Genomic DNA, 23,199 nt, shown 5'->3' with positions numbered 1-23,199 from the left:
AGAACGTCTTCGTGACTAGTACCCAACACAATCACCATATTACTTTATAATAGTAATCAAATCGAAACTCGGCTCAAATTTTTTACATAACATCATTCAAATTGATTTATTTTATAATACAACGTTTAATTACTCTAAAGGCTAATGCACATCATAGACTTATTATCCATTTATAATTTCATTGTTATTTTTAACGTGTGTGCGCATCCTTATCGATTTGACCAAAGATCAAACAGCCCGATATAAAAACTATGATCGATAGAAAATCTATAATGTGCGCTAACTAAAATTTATATTTACGGATAGTTTTGTGTTATATCTATAAAACTTTGAAATAAGTACAATGATTTATATTAATAAAACTTAATAATTTTAACTTAAATGAAACTATGTATTTAATTAACTTGCATTAAGATCACAATAGCGAAATAATTGTCACACGAAAATATTTATGATTCTGGGAATGAGTGTTCTTTTTTTAAAACTATGAACATTCCTTAGTGTACATTTAAACATCCATTTGCTATTTCGCAGAAAATTCTCTTAGGTAAGGCGTAGGTCTTAAATCATACAGCCGATGTAGAAAGTAAAAAAATAAAGTGTTTGTCAATATAATATAAACCAGCCAATTAACAATTATTCCGCTATTGTCGCTTATCGACCTATTTATATAAATACAAAGAAAATTCTGAATATAAAGTTTTAAAATGTACGATTTTGGCAAATAATTTGGTGTCATCAATTTCATAATGTTATTATATTACTAGTCCAAATTAATTGAAATAGTATCCTTATTAATAACATTTTACCTATAGACATTTTGTTATTAAAAAAAAACTGTCAACATTCGTAATAATTATGTATGATCTGTTTTTTACATGAGAGAGACAGAAAGTTTCTCTCTATGTTGTATAGTGCGACAAGGGTCTCTTGGCGCGTGGCTAACGTAGAAATTTTTACTGACATATTTTATCAAGTATCAAATTTTGCTAGTATTATTTGTGTTCTCCAAGTATTTATTTACTTTCTTAAGAAAAACGATTCAACAATAATATAAAGAATGATGATAAATGACAAGCCCTTGACCTTTTCATTATTGTTACACTCATTATTTTTTAAATAAAGCGATTTTATTAACTGGTAACCGTGTGTAATTCAAGCGCCAAGAGATCGTTCCCTAACTAAAGCAATATTGTTGAAAAGAGACGAATATAAATTTGACAATTCAGTCGCCTAAATAAAAACTCGTCACAAGTTGTACAACACGTTTTTGTGGTAACGATTGCTTGTGTAGAAATAAAATCATTAAACAAAATTGAGTTATCCTTATTCGATGATAAGATTGATTTTTATTTACAAAAGAAGAAAAAATTTTATATGTTGACATTTTCTCGTTAAATTCTGATGACAGATTTATATAAGGTATTAAATATAGGCCATGTCACAACGATAACAATTATTATAAAATCAACATTTAAACATAAGAAAATATCAAATTATAATAACAATATATATAATACAATATTAAACAGCCATAGAATCACAGGGAGGAATTCACAGAGGAGCTTAACAGTATAATAAAATTATCATAGTGATACAAAAGAAATTCTAAATTCATATTTATTACCTGTATTGGTAACGTTATGTGTAGGTGAGGACTTGCGTGGAGTGGAGATTATGACTAGAGTTTTAATTAAAAAAAAAATATTATAATATTATCATTTAAATTTATGGAATACATATTTTAAAATTAGAAACGCAACGGATTTTTAGAAACGTATCGAGTTCATTTTTAGATTCTATATTCAAATTAAATTCATAGCATTATGAAGATTCAACGATTTAATCAAAAAGATTCAAACTTCACTAAGACATAGGAATTTTTAATTTACGAAAATTTCAATGTCTATTAACCGACTCTTAAATATTAACATTTAAGTTTACCAAATTTTATTCATTAAATTTTAATAGAAAAAGGTGGCAATACTTTTGGAAGAGACATTTCAACATCGAATTCGGCTTATACGCTTTACTACAATATATTCAAGTTTCGCACAGATCAACGGTTAATTCATAATCGATTTATTAAACTACTAATGATTCATTCAATGTTTTTAATATAAATCTGTCAATTACAATTCATGCACAATTATTATCTGCGAAAAACTTCACTAAAGTCCGGCCGCTGAAGGAATGCGTTACTGACACATGTCAGTGTCAAACTACAAAAAAAAGAAAAAACAGTCGAGATAACCTTGTAAATTTAATTTAACGTAAAACTATGATAATTATTGTAATTTCACACAATGATACTATTCGTTAGTAAGGTAAATAAATGATAATTATATTTTCATGTTAAATTCATCGTCACTACGAAGTTACACCGTCCACTCGATCACGGATCTGTCAGGAACTCACTTCTCTCAACGTCCGAACATTAAAAAATGCATTCAATGCAGTACACACTTAATAATTATATCTTATATCTACATATTAACATTTATCTTCAAATAAATATCTATTTTTAACCACATAAATTCACGTATCTATACATAACACTTTACCTATGGCAATCATAAGACATCAACTAGTATGGGGGTCTAAATTTTAAACCAACCGTAAAATTTCATTGTTTAAAATTCATTGCGCGATTCAACCAGTCATAAATTGAAAATAGTTGACGATACTCCGCAATGTACTAGACACGTAGCACAGGCTATGATATCGCATTACTACTTAAATTAACAGACGGAAGTGTAATTATGTTGTATGCAACCTGCATTTTAAGTAAACGGAAACAGACATGCTTATATCTCTTTTATTATTTATAGATTATATACAACAAAATTAACATTGATGGTTATGGTGATGAAGATATTCCGAATTTGACCTTTGGGTCAATTATGCGTCTAGTTATTTTTTGACCCAATTTGGGTCTAACTGGGAATCACTAGGGAAATAAATACAGAATCGATTACGGTGCCACGTGCCTAAAACGCCCCCGTTGATTATTTTATACAAGAATATCTATTTTCTATCGTTCACTAACACAGAGTAACAGTTACAGTTTACGAGTATAGTATAATGAGTCATTGAAGGCACTAGTGACCTAGTGGATCAAATAAAAGTTCAGAAATAGCTAAGATATTAATTTTCTGTTACCAATATTGATATGATTTCAACTATTGACTAGAATGAAATTTCAAAAAACTATTTTTTGTCTTTTAATAACGATTTTCAGAAGCGGAAAATCTTAAAACCCCGTGGGGCGAGATTCGGTCCAATCATACATTTTTATTAACATTAAAAATCTTATTAATACTGTTTTATATCTAGGTATACGAATAAAAGAAACCACGATTGGGATAGTTATTAAATTCTAATGGAGACCTGAGGGGCATACGGGTATAGGTATGTTGTGGCGTGCTCAAATTATTGTATAATCTTACGTTTCCGACACACACTAATTCATTGTCCACTAGCCTTGATATATTTTTATTCAACATACACAAAACTGTCATATTTATACCTGAAATTCGAAGCTAACTATTTATTATAAATTGACGTTTATCCATTCATCAAAGTGTGCGAAGCGATGGGGTGTTTTATTCACTTGAATAATGTAGCTCATTCATGTCACGGTAGCTAGAATCTCATTCGTGATAAATATATATCATGCAAAAACTTCTGTTGATGGATGTGTTTTTGCTTCAAATATTAATTAGAACGATATTTAGAAACACGTCCGTCTGAGGTCTCCATTAGATTAACACATACAAACATGATATCTGTTAAACATTAGGCAGTATCGTGTTAAAATTAACAAGATAATACACGTATTCTAGTAATTGCTATCAGATTTGCGCGATAGTCTTTCAGGATATCCATGGAAACACAATCCATGATAAAGTCATATTCACACGTAGCTCTCAACATGAGCGCTAGTTGTCGGATCCTAGAAGGATGCTTCGACAAGATAGGTACCGTCCATTGCCACTCCGGTCTGGTTACCCTGTACCGTGCTCCCCGCTGGAATGTATTTACCACACGCTTGCTGTAAAGGAAAAAATATATATATAGCAACACCAATGTGGGCAAAATTATTGCTTAATTTTTTAGGGTAAACATTTTAAATTTTATATTTTATTGTAATGTTATGTCGACTGAAAATATTTGGCACTGTTTATTTAAAATTATCTTAACTTGATATTAATATATTTTATACTATATAGATTCATAAAATTTTATGCAAAATAATACATTATAATAAACATAATTTATATACTATACAAAAGGTATATAAAAACAGTTATTTTTTTAAGCCAATTAGCTTTTTAATCTACATAACAACGAAAGTCAATTTGAAAGCATTCAACATCGAGAAAAAGCTTTAGGGAACATATTAATACATAAATAACCATAGATAATACATAAATACAGACAACATATATGCTAAATGATAACAAAAATATCTTAAGGGTGATTGAGTCGCAAATGTATAGAAAAAAGTGTAACATATGTGCTGGAAACATGCCGATTTAAAAAAGAAAAACCTTTATTAATGTAGACCCATCAGTGTGTAACGTGTTAGTGTGTTATCTATTGTCATGTCATGAGTTTAATTATCTGTGGACCCAGACGTCACCTGTCAACGGATGTCAAAGATTACCACAAACGTCTTAGTGCCTAGGATCGTTCGATATATAAGAATAGAAAAAAAAAACAACACTTGTATTGCAACCCTGCGTTTGTCGTATGTATGCAGTGTGTTGGCGACTGCAGTATATAATAACATTTGCAACTACATATCTACAATTTAAATACGACATCCTTCATCAATTACAACACTCTTGGATCTACTTTATACAAAAAAAAAAACCGCAGTATTATTTTTTTCATATTTCGATAATGGCAACACCACAAACACCATTTGTGTAAAGATTTTTTGTTTAATATTTAATAATATTGCGGCTTATTAACAATACACATTACAATACTTATATAATAACTTTACAATACACGTACAATTATAAAATAATTTTACAACAATAGCACCACAGCGCAAGCTTATTAAATAATACAGACAATGATTACAGATATAATTATAATACTTATATTTATAGGAATATCCATTAAGCGACATTTTAGCAGCCAACACCCTGCAGACATTTAAAGCCTTACTTTCCAGTCTTTACCACACAGCGTTATGCCAATAAAAAAAAAGTGTATCATTTAAATTTCGATCGTGTGATAAAGCTAATCATTCAGGAGCCGACATCGCTGCGTGGTAATACCAGATGGACGTACTGGTAGGGGGTCTTCACTGGGGGCTGCTGAGACTGAGGTATCCGAGGGTCGGGAGGTCGCCGTGTACCTGCGAGCGCCACGAGATCGCTTCCTACTCGAGTCTAAAAGCAGGACCTGTCAGAGCCAATTGGTGACTGAGCGGTGACTTAAAATTTTGCATAATCTTTATTTATTGTGTGTGAAATTTTTAACCGAAGATATTTATATATACGAATATATATATACATACATATTCTAAAATAGTGTATCTAATATAAATAAAATTATAATTGGAATACTCTTCAAATAATAATACATAACTGTTTTATTAAATATATATGTAATATTAATTATATATAGTTTTTTTTTATGTTATACATAATTATAAGATAATTATATGTTGAAGTTTTACTTTAATTAGGAAGTGATTGAATACTTACCACGATGTTACGTATTACATGTACATAACAATTTCCCTATAAAAATTACATCGTAATTTGAATTAGAAGTATGTTTGCCCTTCTTTATATATGTACATATTTGTAGATAATGTTTGATTTTTTTTTAAACATTTTGCAAGCGTTTATTTAGCTGACTGTTTTTTTTTTAATCCTGGCAACACAGGTCACAGAACAGAGGTCAAATCGTGTGGACTAGCGGACAAATAGCAAATATTTTGTGCTTACGTAAAAAGGCAAAAGCATTTTTTTTTTTATAAATGTCAAAAGGTTTCTTTTTAAATTTCATAAGCACTCAGGGGACATAACACGAAGGTCTAGCCACATAAGCAACATACGGGCCCCGATTACGTATTTGAACTGACAATCTTAATTTCTATGACCAAATAAACAATTAAAAGTGAAACAAATAACAATAATCAAGAACAAAATATAATCAATTTACATAGACATAGACATTTTAAACATAATATGTCTATTTCAACAAAAAACTGCCACAAAAGTATTGAACAGTGAAATTAAAAAATAAATAAAAACATATTGGCCATAGAACCCAGTCTGGTGAGACTCACATAAAAAATGTATGAAACCTTTCATTATTTGTTTATTTCATTGCGTAACTGAGTCAGACATTTTTTATATGAAATCCCGCCTTTTATTTTAATCCATTTTTCATAGAAACGATACGTAATTGGTACGCGACAACGAGTGCTCATTGCTTTTGTACCTCACGACACGGGAACGAGGCGAGGCCGATCGGACTCACGCACCGTACTGAACGACGGCGCCTCTGTCGTCAGAATATTGAATGATATACTATATTATATTATTTAATTAGAATATTTATTCATTAATCAATTCATTAAATAAGACTTTAATAAACAGTATGTATGAGAGTAATTATTAGATTCATGTGTTTTGTGTGTTCTCAATTGTAAAATGTAGAGCTATTCTGTAAGACGAAATTCGAAACTCACCCGAGAAAATGGTTGTTAAATGTCAGACAGTGATAAGCAACTTTAGACTATAATCGTCATAAAATATAAACGAAACAAGTTTCAAAATTGCGTTCACGAATGAGATACATGTACGTGTATCGCTTCTTACAGAATACCACTGTTGGTTAAGATTTGCGTTTTTTTATGAATGAAAACTAAACTATAATGTTTTGATACTCTGCTTTCAGATACTATAATGAGTTTTACTAAATATTAATAATGACTGAATAATCAAATTAAAATACGTATAAAGCTCGTAAATTATTTATTTTATATAAAATTTACTCCAAGATAATACTCGAACTAGGAAAACAACACAAACCTGATGTTAAGGCTTCGTTTATGATACAAATCTAATTATAAGCGGTATGTTGAGGTTATTCTGTACCTGATATTTCTGAGGGCAGCATCCGCATCGAGCGCAACACGCAAGGAGTGCAGGGGCTCGGCCGGAGTGCGCGGGCGAGGCGAGCGGCGACGGCGATCCCGGCCGCTTGGCTGCACCATTGTATGGGTTCTCCATTTCAACGAACTCACGATCCTGAAATTGAGTCCATTGAACTTATGAGTTACATAAGTCCCAATTGAGCGACTTCTCTGTATAGATCAAAGCACTTAACTGTAAATTGATACTGCTTATAGGACTCGTGATGAAGTCTAAAACTTAAGCCGGAAATAAAAATAAGACATTTTCTTCGTTTTTCTAACATTTCTTTGTTATAATTTCTTCGATAGAGTCGTTTTTACTATAATCACACATCTGTAGGAATAAAATAAAATTAATTATCAATATACTTTTTTTTTACACTTTTTTCTCTTAACTTCCACAATATAAGACCTGTAAGAAAATATTGTTAACACTTACTCGCTATAAAAATTAAACTTTGTGAAAGTTGACGATTAACAGTCGATGTATACCGATTTAATTGATTAACAACAGATAAAATAATAATTATTAAACACATAAAGTGTTTAAAAATGATTAACAATAATAAACAATAAATAACTATGAACCGTTATACAAAGACTGCGAAACGAAAATGTTAAATACTTGTTTGTAATAAAAGCAAAAAATATAAGTAATCGATATGAATCGAAATAAGGTGCGATACATCGCGTGATTTCATTCAGATATTTAAAAAATGCGCGATATTTTAAACGTAAGTGCCTATAAAAACATGATTCATCATTACACATCACGTGTAACAGATATACGAGAAGGAAACCACGCGTTTTTTTTCCGTTGTGAGGACTAGTCCTTAGTGTCATAACCCACTAGCGTGGCATATTGCGCTCGAACCGAATCAAAAACGCGCGTAAATTTCGCGCGGATTTGCACCGCGGACCTTTCACATCAGTGGGTTAAGGCTCTTAAAACATGTCAAAGAGTGACGTAATATGGAAAACAGTATCATTGGACATTTGTGATTGCAGTTGACATTGTCAATTTGTCTATCGGTCTACAATAACAATAGATAGACCTTCAAACATACCGTTGTACGTTCCAAGCAACGTAATAGATGATGATGCTGCAACTCGAATATATCTTCATCTCTTCCAGCGTCATCTAACTCCACGCCGGACTCCTGCGCAGCGAGACGTGCTTCCGCCGCTTTCTTCTTAGACACGAATGCTGCGCCAGACGAAGCCTTGGCAATACGAATGCGAGCGAGACGAGCTTTCTGGAATTAGAATAAAGCAATTTGGCAATGGCTGGTGTAGTGTTTGTCATTCCAAATGTCAACCTCTAAGAGTCAAAGTACTTTGGACGATAGATTAATTAATGTTATTATCAAAGGCTAATAAATATAAAAAGAAGATCATCTAGCTCCTTCTTTTTTTGGCTTTGAATAATGTAGGTGTAATTCACAATTAATTAATCAGGTAACAGACGTTAATTTCCTTTTTGTTCATCTTTTTACGTCCTTGGGATTGGCCAAATTCAGGTTCAAATTCTGGGACTATTCTGGTTATTGATTTTGAATAGGACATCTCTTTCTCTACTTATGTCTGATAATCTGATGCTAACAGTACAGTTTCATTGCTCAATGCTTACTCTTTAGTAAGGTGAAAGTGTTTTGTCTAAATCCGTCTGGGTAAGGATCACTTACTCATCAGATATGCTACTGCCAATCAGCAATATTAAATATTGGGATGTTCCTGTTTGACAGTCGAATAAGCCAGTGTACTACAGGCATGGACATAATATCTCAGCTCCCAAGGTTGGTTACGCATTGGCGATGTAAGGAATTGTTAATATTGCTTACAGCTCCAATGTCTGTAGGAGATGGTGACCACTTTCAGGTGAATCATTTACTCTACATACATTATAACTTTTTTTAAAATGAAAGTTTAAACATAAGATTGCAATAACATCCTCAACATAATTTGTTGTTCTTGGCCAAAATTTGATCAAATAGGCACAAACCCTCTACAAAAACGCTTTAGCTGGTGAATCAGTTTTCTGCTACTATGATCTTTGATGGATTTACATTCTCGATTGATAAATGCGTTTAAATCGAATGACGTAAACGCATTAAGTCCCTTAATTAGCTCACCACGCGTTAAGATGGAATAGACGACTACTCGTGTACAGGTCAGTCACCTCTCCGTTGTTCGCTACAGAAATGGTCAGTCTATAGTGCAGTATGGTGTCCTACAGTCGATGTATTGCAATACACTCAAATATATAACACAAAAAATGTCCTTGTTTCATTTGACAATTTGTAATTTAGAGGTTTTGAAGTCGGCTGGTGATATGGTTACCTTAACACGGCGGTTACTTTTTTATGGTAACGCTGCAACGCGAGCACATAATTATGTAATGTAGTTTTTGGTCATATTTTGTAAGAATATTTTTCAAGCCATTCAAAATGATGGATGAAGAGGTACATCTGTTATGTACAATTGTACACCCCTAACTCTTTCTATCTCTGTTTCTTTCCTCTACTTTAAGGTCACCTGGAAGATTTCGCTTTTTTAGCAATAAGGCCGCCTTGTGCATCTTTCTTGAACGTGATTAAAGTATGTGTTTGTTGGTGTACAATAAAGAGTATTTTGATTTGAGTTGATTTGATCATCAAGATGGTGCGATGATGATGTCGTCCTAACTAATTTCAGGCACGACGGCAAATCTATCAAGCAACGAAATATGAAAGTGCACAAGTGTGTGCGTAAATATAGGTGCACTCTTTAACAGTCTTTATTCCCTCACTCTCATAATCCGATAAGGACGGCAAAATCGACATTACCAGAAAAAGCCAAGTCGCAGGACCAATAGCTTTACGTGTTTTACATGGCACAAGATTGTGTGGCACACTCCGAGACTTTATTGACAATCTTACGTCGGAAAATCCTGTATCTTTTAATCGCCAACCCAGAACCTTGGTGTTTGCAGCATCTAGCCACTAAACCAACGAGGCAGTTAAGGCGCAGATAGGTTTTGTTATGACTATGTACAGAAATATTCCTCACCCTCTGAGCCTTTCTCTTGTCAGCTCTCTGGTTCTGATGATAGATTCTCGAGAAGTTCGACACGATGACAGGGACGGGTAGAGCTATCACCAGCACTCCGGACAGAGAGCAAACACCACCCACGATCTTACCAGCGATCGTTCCGGGTACCATGTCACCGTATCTGAAAAATAACAATTGAATACAATATCGAACAATTTATTTTTTTCGAAACAGAATACGTACATGTATATGAGGAATACCTTTATTTTTCCTATATTCAAATAAAAAAAAAAATCAAATTAGTTTATACGTTAAAATTTATGAATGTTGAATTTTGAATTTTGTTGAATTAACATTTTTAATTTATATACACATCAGTTAATATTACGAAGTATATGTTTATCTTATTTAGTTTTATGCATTGTTAAGATTGAAAGGAAATAAATAATACAGATCATTGATATATGCGTTGGTCTTCCCGTATATAGTCAGAGACGATATTACTATTAGTTAAATATTCCTTTTAATTATTGACACATTTTTATTACTATATTTATTCTCTATATAAGTGCATAGTTTTCTTATTACAAAGAAGTTATTGCTATGTAGGTTTTAAGCAAAAATATCACCCATCCTGATGTATAATATTCAAACGCCCTCATCCAAAATTTGTTTGGAAGATATCATAATTAAATTAAGATAAGCATCCTGTGATGCCTACAATAATATACTTTAAATCTTCTCCTTTGAAATGGAAACGCCAGAGGAAACATAAAATGACTTCGTTAAAGAATTCAAGAAGTGAGTTTAAAACAACTATCCCTTAGTATAAACATAATTTGATGGAGACTGTCGTAAGATTAAAAAATATTACTGATAGTCAGTTTATAAGAAAAGAAGTAGAATTAGAGTCAATTACTAGGAGATCAAAGCGCTCATCTCGCTTGTACATTTTTTCATAATGGTTTCCATTTCAAGTTATTTAACACATGAAACTCATAAAGATTGCACGAGATATCTCTTTGAACTATTCGTAAAATTAATGCACGCATTAGGACTATTTTTGTTCAGATTTTTACTTGGACCTTTTAACGAGTTCATTACACATTTTGTACAGCAAAAAAACCTTATCAATTTTGCATTGTGTTAAAATATTTTTTTAATATGTTTATCGGTCACAAGCCCCCATAGACAGTGGTCCTATGGGAAATATTAACCTCTCCTTACTTCGGCAATGTGCCATCAAATTTGGTAACTAAGATGTCACTAGTATTGTTAATTGGCAGTAGAATATCTGACGACCTGGGCTTGCACAAAACCACAGGCTACCACCAAGTGCAAAGCATATGATATACTTTTGACACTTATGTAATACGTACGAGGTATATATATATATATCCCAAGGAAACGATGGATGGATTATGTGAAAGACGATATGGTAAGAAATAATGTTACCTGTGATATGACGACCGACAGAGAAGTATGGAAGAAGAAGACATGCTGCGCCGACCCCAAATAAAATTGGGATAAGAGCAGGAGGATGATGATATATATGTATATATACTTTTACGAAAACTTACGAAAGTATAACTGTGAAGAACTGCATTATTTTGTCTTAATAAATAAAAATGGACGCTTGTTTTTTGTTGCGTTACTAAACCATGAATACGCAATGGTTTAAAAAATAAAACATAGGAATCTTTCTTTATATGTTCGCCTTTCACTTATATAGATCCTTATTAATCCATTGTGAAGTCTTAAAGGGCTAAGTAGTATACAAAATATATTAGTTAAAGTTAAAGGCTTTTACAATTTTTAAGATGACACTAGTTTGGAATGTGTCTATTTAAGATAAAACTTGAAACTCACTGCGGAAGACGAGCGTACTATGTTGACATACGACACTGGTTATAATAAATATAAAATCTATACGATTCACGTATCAAAGTTGCGTATCGCCGTAAGTGAAATGCGATGTGAGTTTTTTTGAATAACACTGCTCCATGAAAATCAAGGAATTTTATATTCATGCCTTTTATACATATTGTTTTAGTTTTCACATGATATATATTATTATCAAAGACGAAAGTAGAATCAACGGTGATAACAGCAATACAATACACACTCAATACAATTCAATTTGAATAATAATTAACTTAAGTTACTTAAACGCGAAGTGAATATGAAATAGTTACACGTAAACTACTACTTGGGCCATAATCGTTAATAAAAACATAAAAACAAGCAGAAAATATTATATTAATGTTATAAAAATAAACAAGTACTTCGAGGCAATATTAAAAATGTACAAAAAATAAACAATCCATTACATTTTTTAACGCATTATAAAATCACAGCGTTGGCGAACATTTTATGTTTCCGCATGTTTACAGGCTGTGGGAACTATTTTACCATCAACCTAAATAGCTCTTTAAGCATATTATGTTTGAATTCAATATCGCTTATCGAGTATATTGGTTGTTACGTCACTGTATTATTAGTAGATAGCATTGTTTAAGTTAGATATTGTTTGATAAAGGTCGTTTCAGATTTTTGTTATTTTAATAAGGTTTGATTCACATGTACGCTGTGTTTTCATCTCTTATGAAATGTTGAACTATGCGTCTCACGATAGCTCTATCCAAATACAAGCGAATAACAAATAATTCATAGTTGTGTTTATATAAATTTTCAAATTTATTGACGGATCAATTCCTAACTGAACACGTGTACGTGATCACTTTTGAATGGTCACAAACTATCATGTAACTTCCTCGTCGGCCATGTGTATGTTGTGTCAGAATTTCATCCATCACAAATGAAATCACCGAGGAGGATGAATTATAGCCACATAAAGAGCATGAAAAGTTAGTAGTGCTTGTAAACCCGCTATCGGTACGTATACGCATGAAGCTATCCCAGCTTATAAAGTATTATCATACTTCAATGACCACTTATACAAATACATATATGTATGTCAGTGTTAGATTCTTAATTTTATTTTTAAATACTTACTACTAAAAGTTCACTTGAACGTCTCTACTTTGAGTTGCCAATTTGTTTTTATTACCAAGTCGAGACCTCTGCAATAATTATCTTGGAGAGTAATTAGGACTAAAATATTATCTTAAGCTTGCTATCCAACCGTCCCAAGATCCTCACAGTTTTACGTAATGTACATTTTTGTATGTTAAATAACACAAACATATATGTGACACACTGTTAAATAAATTCGTTGTAAAATGTTTTTGGTTATATTTCGTAGCATTAAAAAAATTTCTGAATCACGCTAGCGTTTGGTTAACTGAAATATATATAGGGTCTCGATACTTCAAATACAAGTCAACTGGAGCAAGGACGGGTCCGATACATACACATACGAAGTCTACGGCTTAATAAGTCAAGTCGTCAGACGGCACAACCACACGTGCTCCGCAAACCACCCACAATTTAAAAACGTCCTAAGGTGAGGAGAGTTCTCACAGATATGTAGTCTTTTAGACTTTCTTTTAGACTTTTCGGCTTTTAGGCTCTCACGTGGGCTTTTCTATTCAGCTAAGTCTCAGTACTCGGCATACTCTCCTGTATATCTGTACGATCAGTAGGTCCAATATCAATGCAGAACATATATACAGAGTTGCCATATTTTGGAACCCTTTATTTCCGTTGCCGTAATGGTAACGAGTATCAACAAGAAGTGCTGTTGGGTCATGGGTCCGGGTCAGCTGAGATTTTAATACAGTAGCTTAGGCCTTGGTATAGGCCCAGATGAGAGCCACTATTTAATCAAGTTATTGCTGAACGTCAATAGTTTTTATAGAGTCTTTCAGTCGATTGTGTCGTCAGTGTAGTGTACACAGATCTATAATAACATATTCAATAGTATTAGATTTATACTTTTTATTAATATATATTATCTGTGTATTTATACATCTGTCACCACGAGTGACACATCGCGAAAGCGCGGGAAAAAAAATGGAATAAAATGGACGCGAGGTGAACACGGTGTGTGTGCATAGCGAGCTGACAGATGCGACCTCCTACCAATGACATAAAAAACGACCATTTATAAAGAAAAATTCATTGGCACATTTGCCTTGTTGCGTCTATATTTTTAAATCATAAGAAAACTGTTACTTAAACGTTCCCGGCGTACTGCGAATAGAAAAATATGAATATATATTTGATACTTTATTTTCTATAATACGTGTAGGTTGTCCTCACGAAACTTTATTACGTTCCTCTAAAACATTGCTTTTCTCGATGCAGAACAATTTCTAAATGTAAATAATTACCTGCCGTTCACCTCTCCCAGTGGGACCCTTTGCTTAAATCGCAATATTAACCCGCTGTGTCTGACACTGAAACTTTCGCAATTATCATTATATGTCGGCTCAAAACTACTTAATCGCACTACATTTTAAATACAAAATGTGATTATTTTGATATTTCCTAAAACATTTTTTGAAACGATGTTCTTTTAAGTGACTTAGAGTAATCTGCCAGATATAATTACGTAAGGGAAAAGCGTTATGCTTTTCCCTCTCTTTCTCCTCCCCCTTTTTCTATATATACTGTTTTGTATAATATTATTTAAACTTGTATGTTGTTATTCGTTTAATTCAAATGGGATTTAAACATGAACTAGTGGGTCAACTGCGTAATTTCGCGTTCATTCAAAAGAATTTCGTTGAATTTAGACACATGCAGGTTTCCTCACGATGTTTTCCTTCGCCGACGAGCACGAGATGAATTATAAACAAAAATTATGCACATGAAAATTCAGTGGTGCTTGCCTGGGCTTGAAGTCGAAATCATCGCTTAAGATGCACACGTTCCACCACTGTGCCATCTCGGCTCTATGTATGTATGTAACAAAAACACGAATAATAAAAGTGTTGTAGGTGGAAAAATATTATAGGAAAACAAACGCGCGAAAAATGTTACCAGAACTTTTGTTTTACAATATAATTTTGAATTCTCTATCGATACGAAACGATTGCAATAAATAAAACAATATTCAACTCAATACACAAGAGACTTTGGTTATACAGTGTAGTTCAAACCCCGTCTATTAGAAAAAAATATTTGCTTCAAAAAATCTAGATTATTTTATCCATTCAGCCACCTCGAGGTCTCGTGGATTATTAGGCTGCATATCCTAAGATCCTGGGCATTCGATTGCCAGCCGATGCATCTCTTTGGAGTAGCAGAGCAATAAGCTTCATTAAAAGTACAACACCTCACCTTATTGCCTCCACCGGTGACAGGAGGGTTGATTCGTTTTTTGCCCAGAGGATCAGAATTACGATTCAACGGGGAAATTATATAGGTTTATTATTGTGAATCAGAAACATATCGTAGCCGTTATAAGTTATTAGAACTTACCATGTATGTTCAAGCCTTGGGGGCGGTCCAAAATGTTATAGACATGTTGACTTATATGACTTATGTTGATGTTATAGACTTTTTCAAAAAAGTAACACTTATCAAGGTAGATCGTAGGATCTATCCGCAATTATAATATCCTTAAAAATAATATTGTTTTAGTCGATAACATATAAATATATCGACTAAATTATCGACTAAAACAAAAGTTATCGACTAAAATAGAATTTAATCGAGATATTTCGATATTAAATACATAAAATTCAATGACATAAAGTTCAACGGGCGGCCATGTTTGACGTTTACGGTGCGTTCGGTAAGTTCCGAATAATAAATTCGTGCAGGGGTACAGTCCATTCAATGGGAACTCATACACAATGAATCATTAATAAATGATAAACTGTTTTATTTTACCCGAACGAAGTCGGGTTTTCATCTAGTGATTTTTAATATTATTTTGTCACAATAACAACTGAAATCAAATATTATCCTCATATTTATTTTATAACATTGTTGCTTGGACTTGATCTGATTTCCAACAGAACTTTTCCTTTATAGTGTACTAGTATAAGCCTAAGACTTACCGCGTGTACCGCTTATAGATTTCAGGAATAAAAAAAGCCCATATTCTTTCTTTCTCCATACAAAATTTCGTCAAATTCAGCTCAGTGGTTTAATCGTTAAAGCGTAACAGACAGACAGAAATGCTTTCACATTTATAATGTTAATGCACATTAAAAATGTGAATGTCTATGGTCGTTTTTGGACATCGACCAATGTTTTCGGTTTGCTAAAGAACATTGTGTTAATTGTAGTTTCAGTCTGGCGTTAATTCAAACTTCAAAGTAATACTTTGAAAGAAGGCCTAGCGGGATCAACCAAAGTATTATTAATCTTCCATCATATCAATAGCAGGATGAAATCAACTCGTACATGTTAAGTAGGCTCTAACAACTTTTCAAACGATATTCCAATCCTATGTTATTATTTCAACACAGAGAGACAGACAAACATAAAAATCGAACCCAATATATATATACACAATTGTGAATTTTTACTCAATTCAATGGAATCCTGTAAAATAACGATTCCAGACTTACGAGATTTGAATATCGAATAATTTGTTTTCGATTTTCATTTAAATATAGAAAGAATTGTCATTGTTGAAAGTTGGAAGAAAACGGAAATTAAATTTCCTCCAGACGTACCTAATAACTTTGTTTACGACGAGTGAATAGTCCGTTCGAACAATGAAAATAGCCGTTAACAGTGTATGTCGAAATATTATTAGTTCTTTGTAATAAAATGTATTTGAAATAAAGTAAATATCATACGATCGTACTTCGAATCTAATATTATAAATTGCTCTTTCAGGACTGAACCACTGAATTGAATTTTATGACATTTATTTATTTATTTATTTAACAATTTTTTGTACACCACAAGTACAATCACAAACGATTACAAAATATACAAACTAATAAATTAATGGTGAAACAAAAGGCGGCCTTATGGCTTATTAGCCATTTCTTCCAGACTACCTTGGGTTAGGGGATTGTGTTTGGAAGACAGTATAGGGTGGTGCAATTTTAAATACTCTTAAAATAAATACAACCTAAACACATACAAAAATAAATAACAGTAATAAATATTCAATAATATGCATACGTACATATATCAATAAATACATACATACATACTTACATTCATACAAACAAACACAAATAAATACATACATACGTTTAATAAGTATGAAAGAAGTTTGTGCACCCCAAGGAAGGACATAAGATATTTTTTATGCCTGACGACCAACCCCTAAGCGAAGCCGCGGGCGACAACGAGTGCTATTATAAAAAGAAGAAAAAGTATTGAAATAATCAATAGTAAAAGAATTAAAACTTAAGATTTACCGACATCAGTTGGTAAATGTAAGTATTTATTATAAAGGAACGACTTTTTCGGACTTTTACCATTCCAACCTAACCTAACCTTACATGTAAATCCTAAGATTTACCAAGTGAATGATGGTAAAAGTTCGAATCCCAAAGTTTTATGGACATTTACCATTCATAATCGGTAAATCTTAGGTTTTACTGGAAAATCTCAAGATTTACCGTAGTTCGAGCTTTTACAGTAACATATACATGGTATACATTTAAAGTACATGTTAAAAGGAAACCACGCAACGTATCAACATTGCTTCATTTTAAGATTTTTCATTAAATAACTCATAATTATTTTTTATTAATTAAGGTTTTGGAGGGAGGGCTTGAGGCACTGTGTTCAGCTGGGTTATAAGGTTTGTCTGGTTTCAAATGAACATCTGCAAGACTGGGGTGGTTGCAGGTCTTTGATATATATAGATGAAACCTGTCTGCTGTTTGGAAAATTGAAAATGAACGTACATACAAACGTACACATGTAAACATCCTACAAAAAGCTTTCAACTTTTGGAGCCTAAAAACGTTGGGAAAAAAATTAAAAAAACAACAGAAACAAAAAAAAAATCGGTTCCGAATTTAACTGAAAGTTAAATAAACTATTTCTTGGAAATTTCAATTTAGCTTCGAACACAGTACAAGCCGACACACATTAAATTTCTAGTGTATTAGTTATAAACAGCCAGCGCGTAGTACCAGGGCGTCATAAAATGTTTAAAGATGTAGTTTACAAAGTACGAAAGCGAACGCATTGCGGTTGATGTAAACAATTCGTCATACGCACGTGGGCGAATAAATCATGTTCAAAGTGATAATTTTGGTTTATAAAGGTCTGTCTGCCTTTAAAGTATTTATTGTGAGATTGACTCGCATGCCGTTAAGTCAAACATGCTCTTTTAAGGCGTCTGATCCTCTTTCATTCGTCGCTCTCAAAATCACAAGGAAGTATTATTGTTTGTAGATTTAATTTTTTATTTATTCTTTATTTCACACCAATACTTAAAAACTAAATTTAACAACAGCATGAGGTACAACAGGCGGCCTTTTCGCTAAAGCAGCGATCTCTTTCACGGAACCTTCAGGCAGAGGTCTGATTATAAAATAAATGTGGGATGTGATACAATTATTTTATATAACTATAATAATACGTAAATAAATACATACATAAATAAATAACTATATGGTTAATATACATATATATGTAAAACATATATAACCATTTTATTTTATTTATTTTTACAATTTTATTTATTTTCGTGTCGAGAATCTCGACAATAATTAGCGTTAAATGTCAGACAAACGTTCCAAACCTAACATTAGTGACTGCCTCTCAAACAACTCAGCGAATGCCAATACCATTAGCAAGATTAATATATGTACATAGATTAAATGTTAAGAAAATATTATGTACTCGGCAGACGTGTATAACGTAATATCTGACAATAATAAAACCATTGGCCCAATGTTGTTTTCTTAAACTTTAAAAGATTTATATTGACTTTTTTTTTAAAATAGAAATAGTATTTTTATTTTAAATAAAAACTTTTCACAGATTGCACTTAACTTTAAAGCGAGAAACAGAAACATAATTATGACAAAATATGGTACCAGGGTATCATAAATTGTTAGGATATGTGCTTCAGAAATAACAGAGGCAGACACTAGACTGTGTTGAAATGTAAACAGTTTGAAACAGACGTGGAATGGAAGTCAAGTAAACATTATATAGTTATCAAGGTGACAGGCGCTCTCGTTAATTTCTCAACTTTATGAGTGTTATGTCAATCTAATTGCTTCACACGGCTTTACCTGTACAACGAAGGATTAAAAAACGTACCCCTTGATGTCGTATAACTAATTTTATAAAGTAATATAAGACGTAATCAAACATTTAATTGCTTAACGTCAAATAATAGTAATTTATCAAATTTATCTTCTAACGGATATTCCGTTAGAAGATGTAGTAAATACGTCATTTTTAACATGAAATGCGTAAGATAGTTCAATTTTAGGAGGAAAAAATAGTTATCGCGCGAGAGAAGTTCTACTCCTTCGGCATGTTCAAATATAGATTTTTAAATGCACTTATTAATAATAAAATTATTATTATTATTATTTTCTTCTTTATTCATCGCTCTTACAAATTGAATCATTCACTATTTAATGTAATAAAATAAACACTGTAAAATAATATAAGGTGTGAAGTTGTCTATTTCGATGATTTCGAGCGACTTGACACTTAATTGGCGGCTTAACGAGCAACGTCATGTAGAGTCATGTCAACCTGAGCGCGCTTACTACAAAAAAAAAATCATAACGCTTTTTTTCATTAATACTTCTATCACAACTGCATGGTTGTACCAGGTTGTCATAACCTAAAGGCGAGATATTTTAGACTCGATTCTGGTGCAAAATAATGTGCAAGCTTGTGTAAGTAACTAAAGCATTACATAATTTAGCCATAATATAAAATACAAACAACGGAAGTACCAGGGCATCATAACTTATAATTATGCAATTTACCTGAAGCTGATTAAGTGCGAATCTGCAAAGTGCAAGCTCCATACTAGCGTTAACGGATAAGTAAATCATTTGCAATGAAATACCGACCACACCTGCGCGATGAATGTTATATAATGTACAGGTATAACTACTGATTTTATTGCCGATTCTTATTTTTAGAATCTACGTTCTGAACCGGTGGTATATTTACATTTTAATATAAATCTTTCAAAAGATTCAAAAGTGTTTTTTGTCCCATTTGCTGTCGAAACACTTGGCCCTTGGAGTAGTGGTGAAAAAAGCTTCATCAAAAGTATAACACATCGCCTTATTGCCTCCACTGGTGACAGGAGGGCTGGTTCGTTTTTAGCCCAGAGGATCGGAATTGCGAATCAACGGGGACATGCTGATAGCATTCTTGCCACCATTACACGCGGTCAAGATTTATACAGTAACTATTTTTAATTCATATATGTATATATTTAAGCACTTAATTCTAAAGTGCTTGAAATCAACCACCAATATATCATATTAATAATAAATATTAAAGTAATTCAAACGAAATTACATGAGATACAATTTGAAATTAAAAAATTACCCTGAAAATTTGTAATGTACATAGATGCGCTGATGCATGTTTATGTATCTGTAAAATCAATCTTACGCGTTTCCCCAGCTTGAAGTGAGGGGTATGTGGGACTCACCGGTGCCTAGAACAACGCCTGGTGCGCTCATATCAGAATACCCACTAAAAACCAACGGTACCCACACCCGTCTCTTTGGGGGGCCAGCACAGGGTCGCTTGAACATGCTATCGTGGCAACGCCCACAGAATCCCTCATCATCCATAATTAATCATAAAAATATACGAAACTATATTTAAGATTATTATTTTGAAATCACATTACATTAAATCGTAAAATGATGAACGTATGCATTCTCCCCTACTCATGCAATGCACTGACTTTCTTTGACAAAGGGTCAGAGGACTACACTCGAGGTGTGCCAATGACCCAAGTCAAATTAAAAGAAGGGATAGGATAATATAACGAGAAAGAACTCTCGAAAGCTCTCGAAATACGATTGGTTGGTCACGTCAAACGATACGTCTATTGGATGACCGTCGTAAGCTGGGTAAAGAGCGCCAAATACTAGACAACCGAAAAGTTGACCCAAACCGAAAATGGCGTGTGACCCAAACCGACAATCTCGTGACAAATGTTAGAATACCAAAGCCGGAGATTGAGCTGTCTGTATAATATATAGATATTGCTTAAAAACTTTAAAATAAGTCTTGGATTTTAATTATAATAAATATTTAAGGGAACATAATTAAATCAAAATGGCGCGCTAATTATCTCAGCAATGGTATCTCTCAAAATATTACTAAAACTGCGTCTGAAATTGATTTACGACCGGACTACATGAGGTTAAATATTAAATGACTACCAAAATAATTTTGCATAACAAAAACGCATTTTTGCCAAACCAAACTTCTGTAATCAGATAATAAATTTCGTAACTAATCGAGCTAATTTACCGTAGATGTGGTTTCAGCTTAATATTTTTTATCAATAAACGAGATCTTGCAGATCCTAGTACTGAAATTAATATTGCTTTAAGATTAGTGCCAAAGACGTTCGCCTAAGACGAGAAAAACTGAGAAAGCTGAATTATTAGGACATGTGTGAAATTTCAGGGTATGAATTAAGATATTAAATTCAGAGAGATATTCCTGCTTGAGGCCAGCCTAAGTAACAAACGTTAATGTCCAAAATCTGAGCTTATGTCTTCTATCATTTGGTGGTTCCGAATTTTCATTTAATATATCCTTTACTACTAGCCACGAGACTTGTAAGATTCAATTAAGCACGTAAAAATTCAGTAGACGAATTGAACTCGGACAACAAGGAAATGACTGAGCTATTTCTTTTAATACTTCTTTTACATTCGTCACATTTTCGAATCAAAAGATCTTTTACAAGATAGATATTCATAGGTAAATTTTCTACATTATTTACGTACCCAATACTGGCCTAAGTTTTAGACATTAATTTGGAGAGGAATACTATTGATGCTATTAAACATTGCAATTTACTTGGTACTTGGGCTTTGTTTAAGGTCGTTTAGGTATGTCATCCTTACATCGCTTATTCTACCGCCAAAGAGTAGTACTTAGTATTGTTAGGTTGGTTGAGCCGCTATAACTACAAGCGCAAGAGACATAACATTCTTGTTTCTAAGATCCGTGACGCATTAGCGATATAAAAGATAAGTAGAAATTATTTCTTAAGGTGATAGTGAACATTTATCATCAGCTGGTCCATTTCCAAATAAATAAAATTATACTCCATAACATCCATCTCTACATGAACCCACCATGTGACAAATTTCACGACAATATAAAAAGTTAGGATATGTTTATATTTTCATCACAGTATGCGAATATATTTACAGTTATTTTGGTATTAATGACTAAAACAATTTCAACGGAGAGCAATCTATTATGAATTCCAATAGCATGAGAAGAAAAAGGTAAATAAACGACCTTGAATTGACATTACATAACGATTTCAGTAGTAAAGGAAACTGGAATAAATGCTGATTGAAATTTTTCTTTTTATTATGAGCAAACATTATAAAAAGAAGGAAATTATAAATTTGGCTTTTTTTCATGTATGTTTGTACGTTCTTGGAAATGGTAGCCGATCGTTAACCGATTACGTAAATTAAGTTTTTTTTATATATGCGACTTTTTTGCAAGATTTCATTGATGGTCTCAATAGAAGAAAAAAATTCACAGGATGGTCTACAAGTAAAGTAAAAGTTAATACAATTCTCCGTGGTAAGCCTTGAATTTAATCAGTATGACAGTGCTCTGGAAAACATCTATAGCCGAAGGCCGTCAGAACTCTCTCCAGTTGCTTTGGAAAGTTCTCCAATCGGATAACGAGATAGAGAAAATAGAGTTCTAATTTTAAAATAATTTATTTCGGTAGTTTGTTTGAATTAAGAATTTTTTATATAAGGAACACAATTAGAAATCTAATTGTCTTTTTAAATTAAATCTATCAGTAAATTGTATAAAACAACACAAGAGGTTTATCAATCCTCATCCAAACTAATCGACTGTTGATGCATATACGACTAAAATTCAAATAATACGTGAAA

General features: G+C 32.5%; 1 protein-coding gene across 2 annotated transcripts in view; it reads right to left on the bottom strand.

Annotated features, from left to right (window-relative positions):
* Window positions 1-2,252: 2,252 nt before the first annotated feature.
* Window positions 2,253-23,199, bottom strand: part of LOC125073669 (potassium voltage-gated channel protein Shal) — an 81,744-nt gene continuing 60,797 nt past the window's right edge. Inside the window, exons 2-5 of one of the 2 annotated variants that reach the window (XM_047684611.1) lie at window positions 10,217-10,379; window positions 8,236-8,424; window positions 7,131-7,283; window positions 2,253-4,054 (exon numbers count right to left, since the gene is read on the bottom strand). In XM_047684611.1, coding sequence (XP_047540567.1) covers window positions 3,956-4,054; window positions 7,131-7,283; window positions 8,236-8,424; window positions 10,217-10,379 — 604 coding nt within the window. In that variant the 3' untranslated portion in view covers window positions 2,253-3,955. Of the gene's footprint in view, window positions 4,055-7,130; window positions 7,284-7,362; window positions 7,503-8,235; window positions 8,425-10,216; window positions 10,380-23,199 lie in introns of those variants that run through there. The other variant, XR_007120057.1, reaches the window with a different exon arrangement.

This window comes from Vanessa atalanta, chromosome 25 (assembly GCF_905147765.1).
Source record: "Vanessa atalanta chromosome 25, ilVanAtal1.2, whole genome shotgun sequence".
Classification (NCBI taxonomy): Eukaryota; Metazoa; Arthropoda; class Insecta; order Lepidoptera; family Nymphalidae; genus Vanessa; species Vanessa atalanta.
This window is presented reverse-complemented; position numbering and strand designations above follow the sequence as displayed.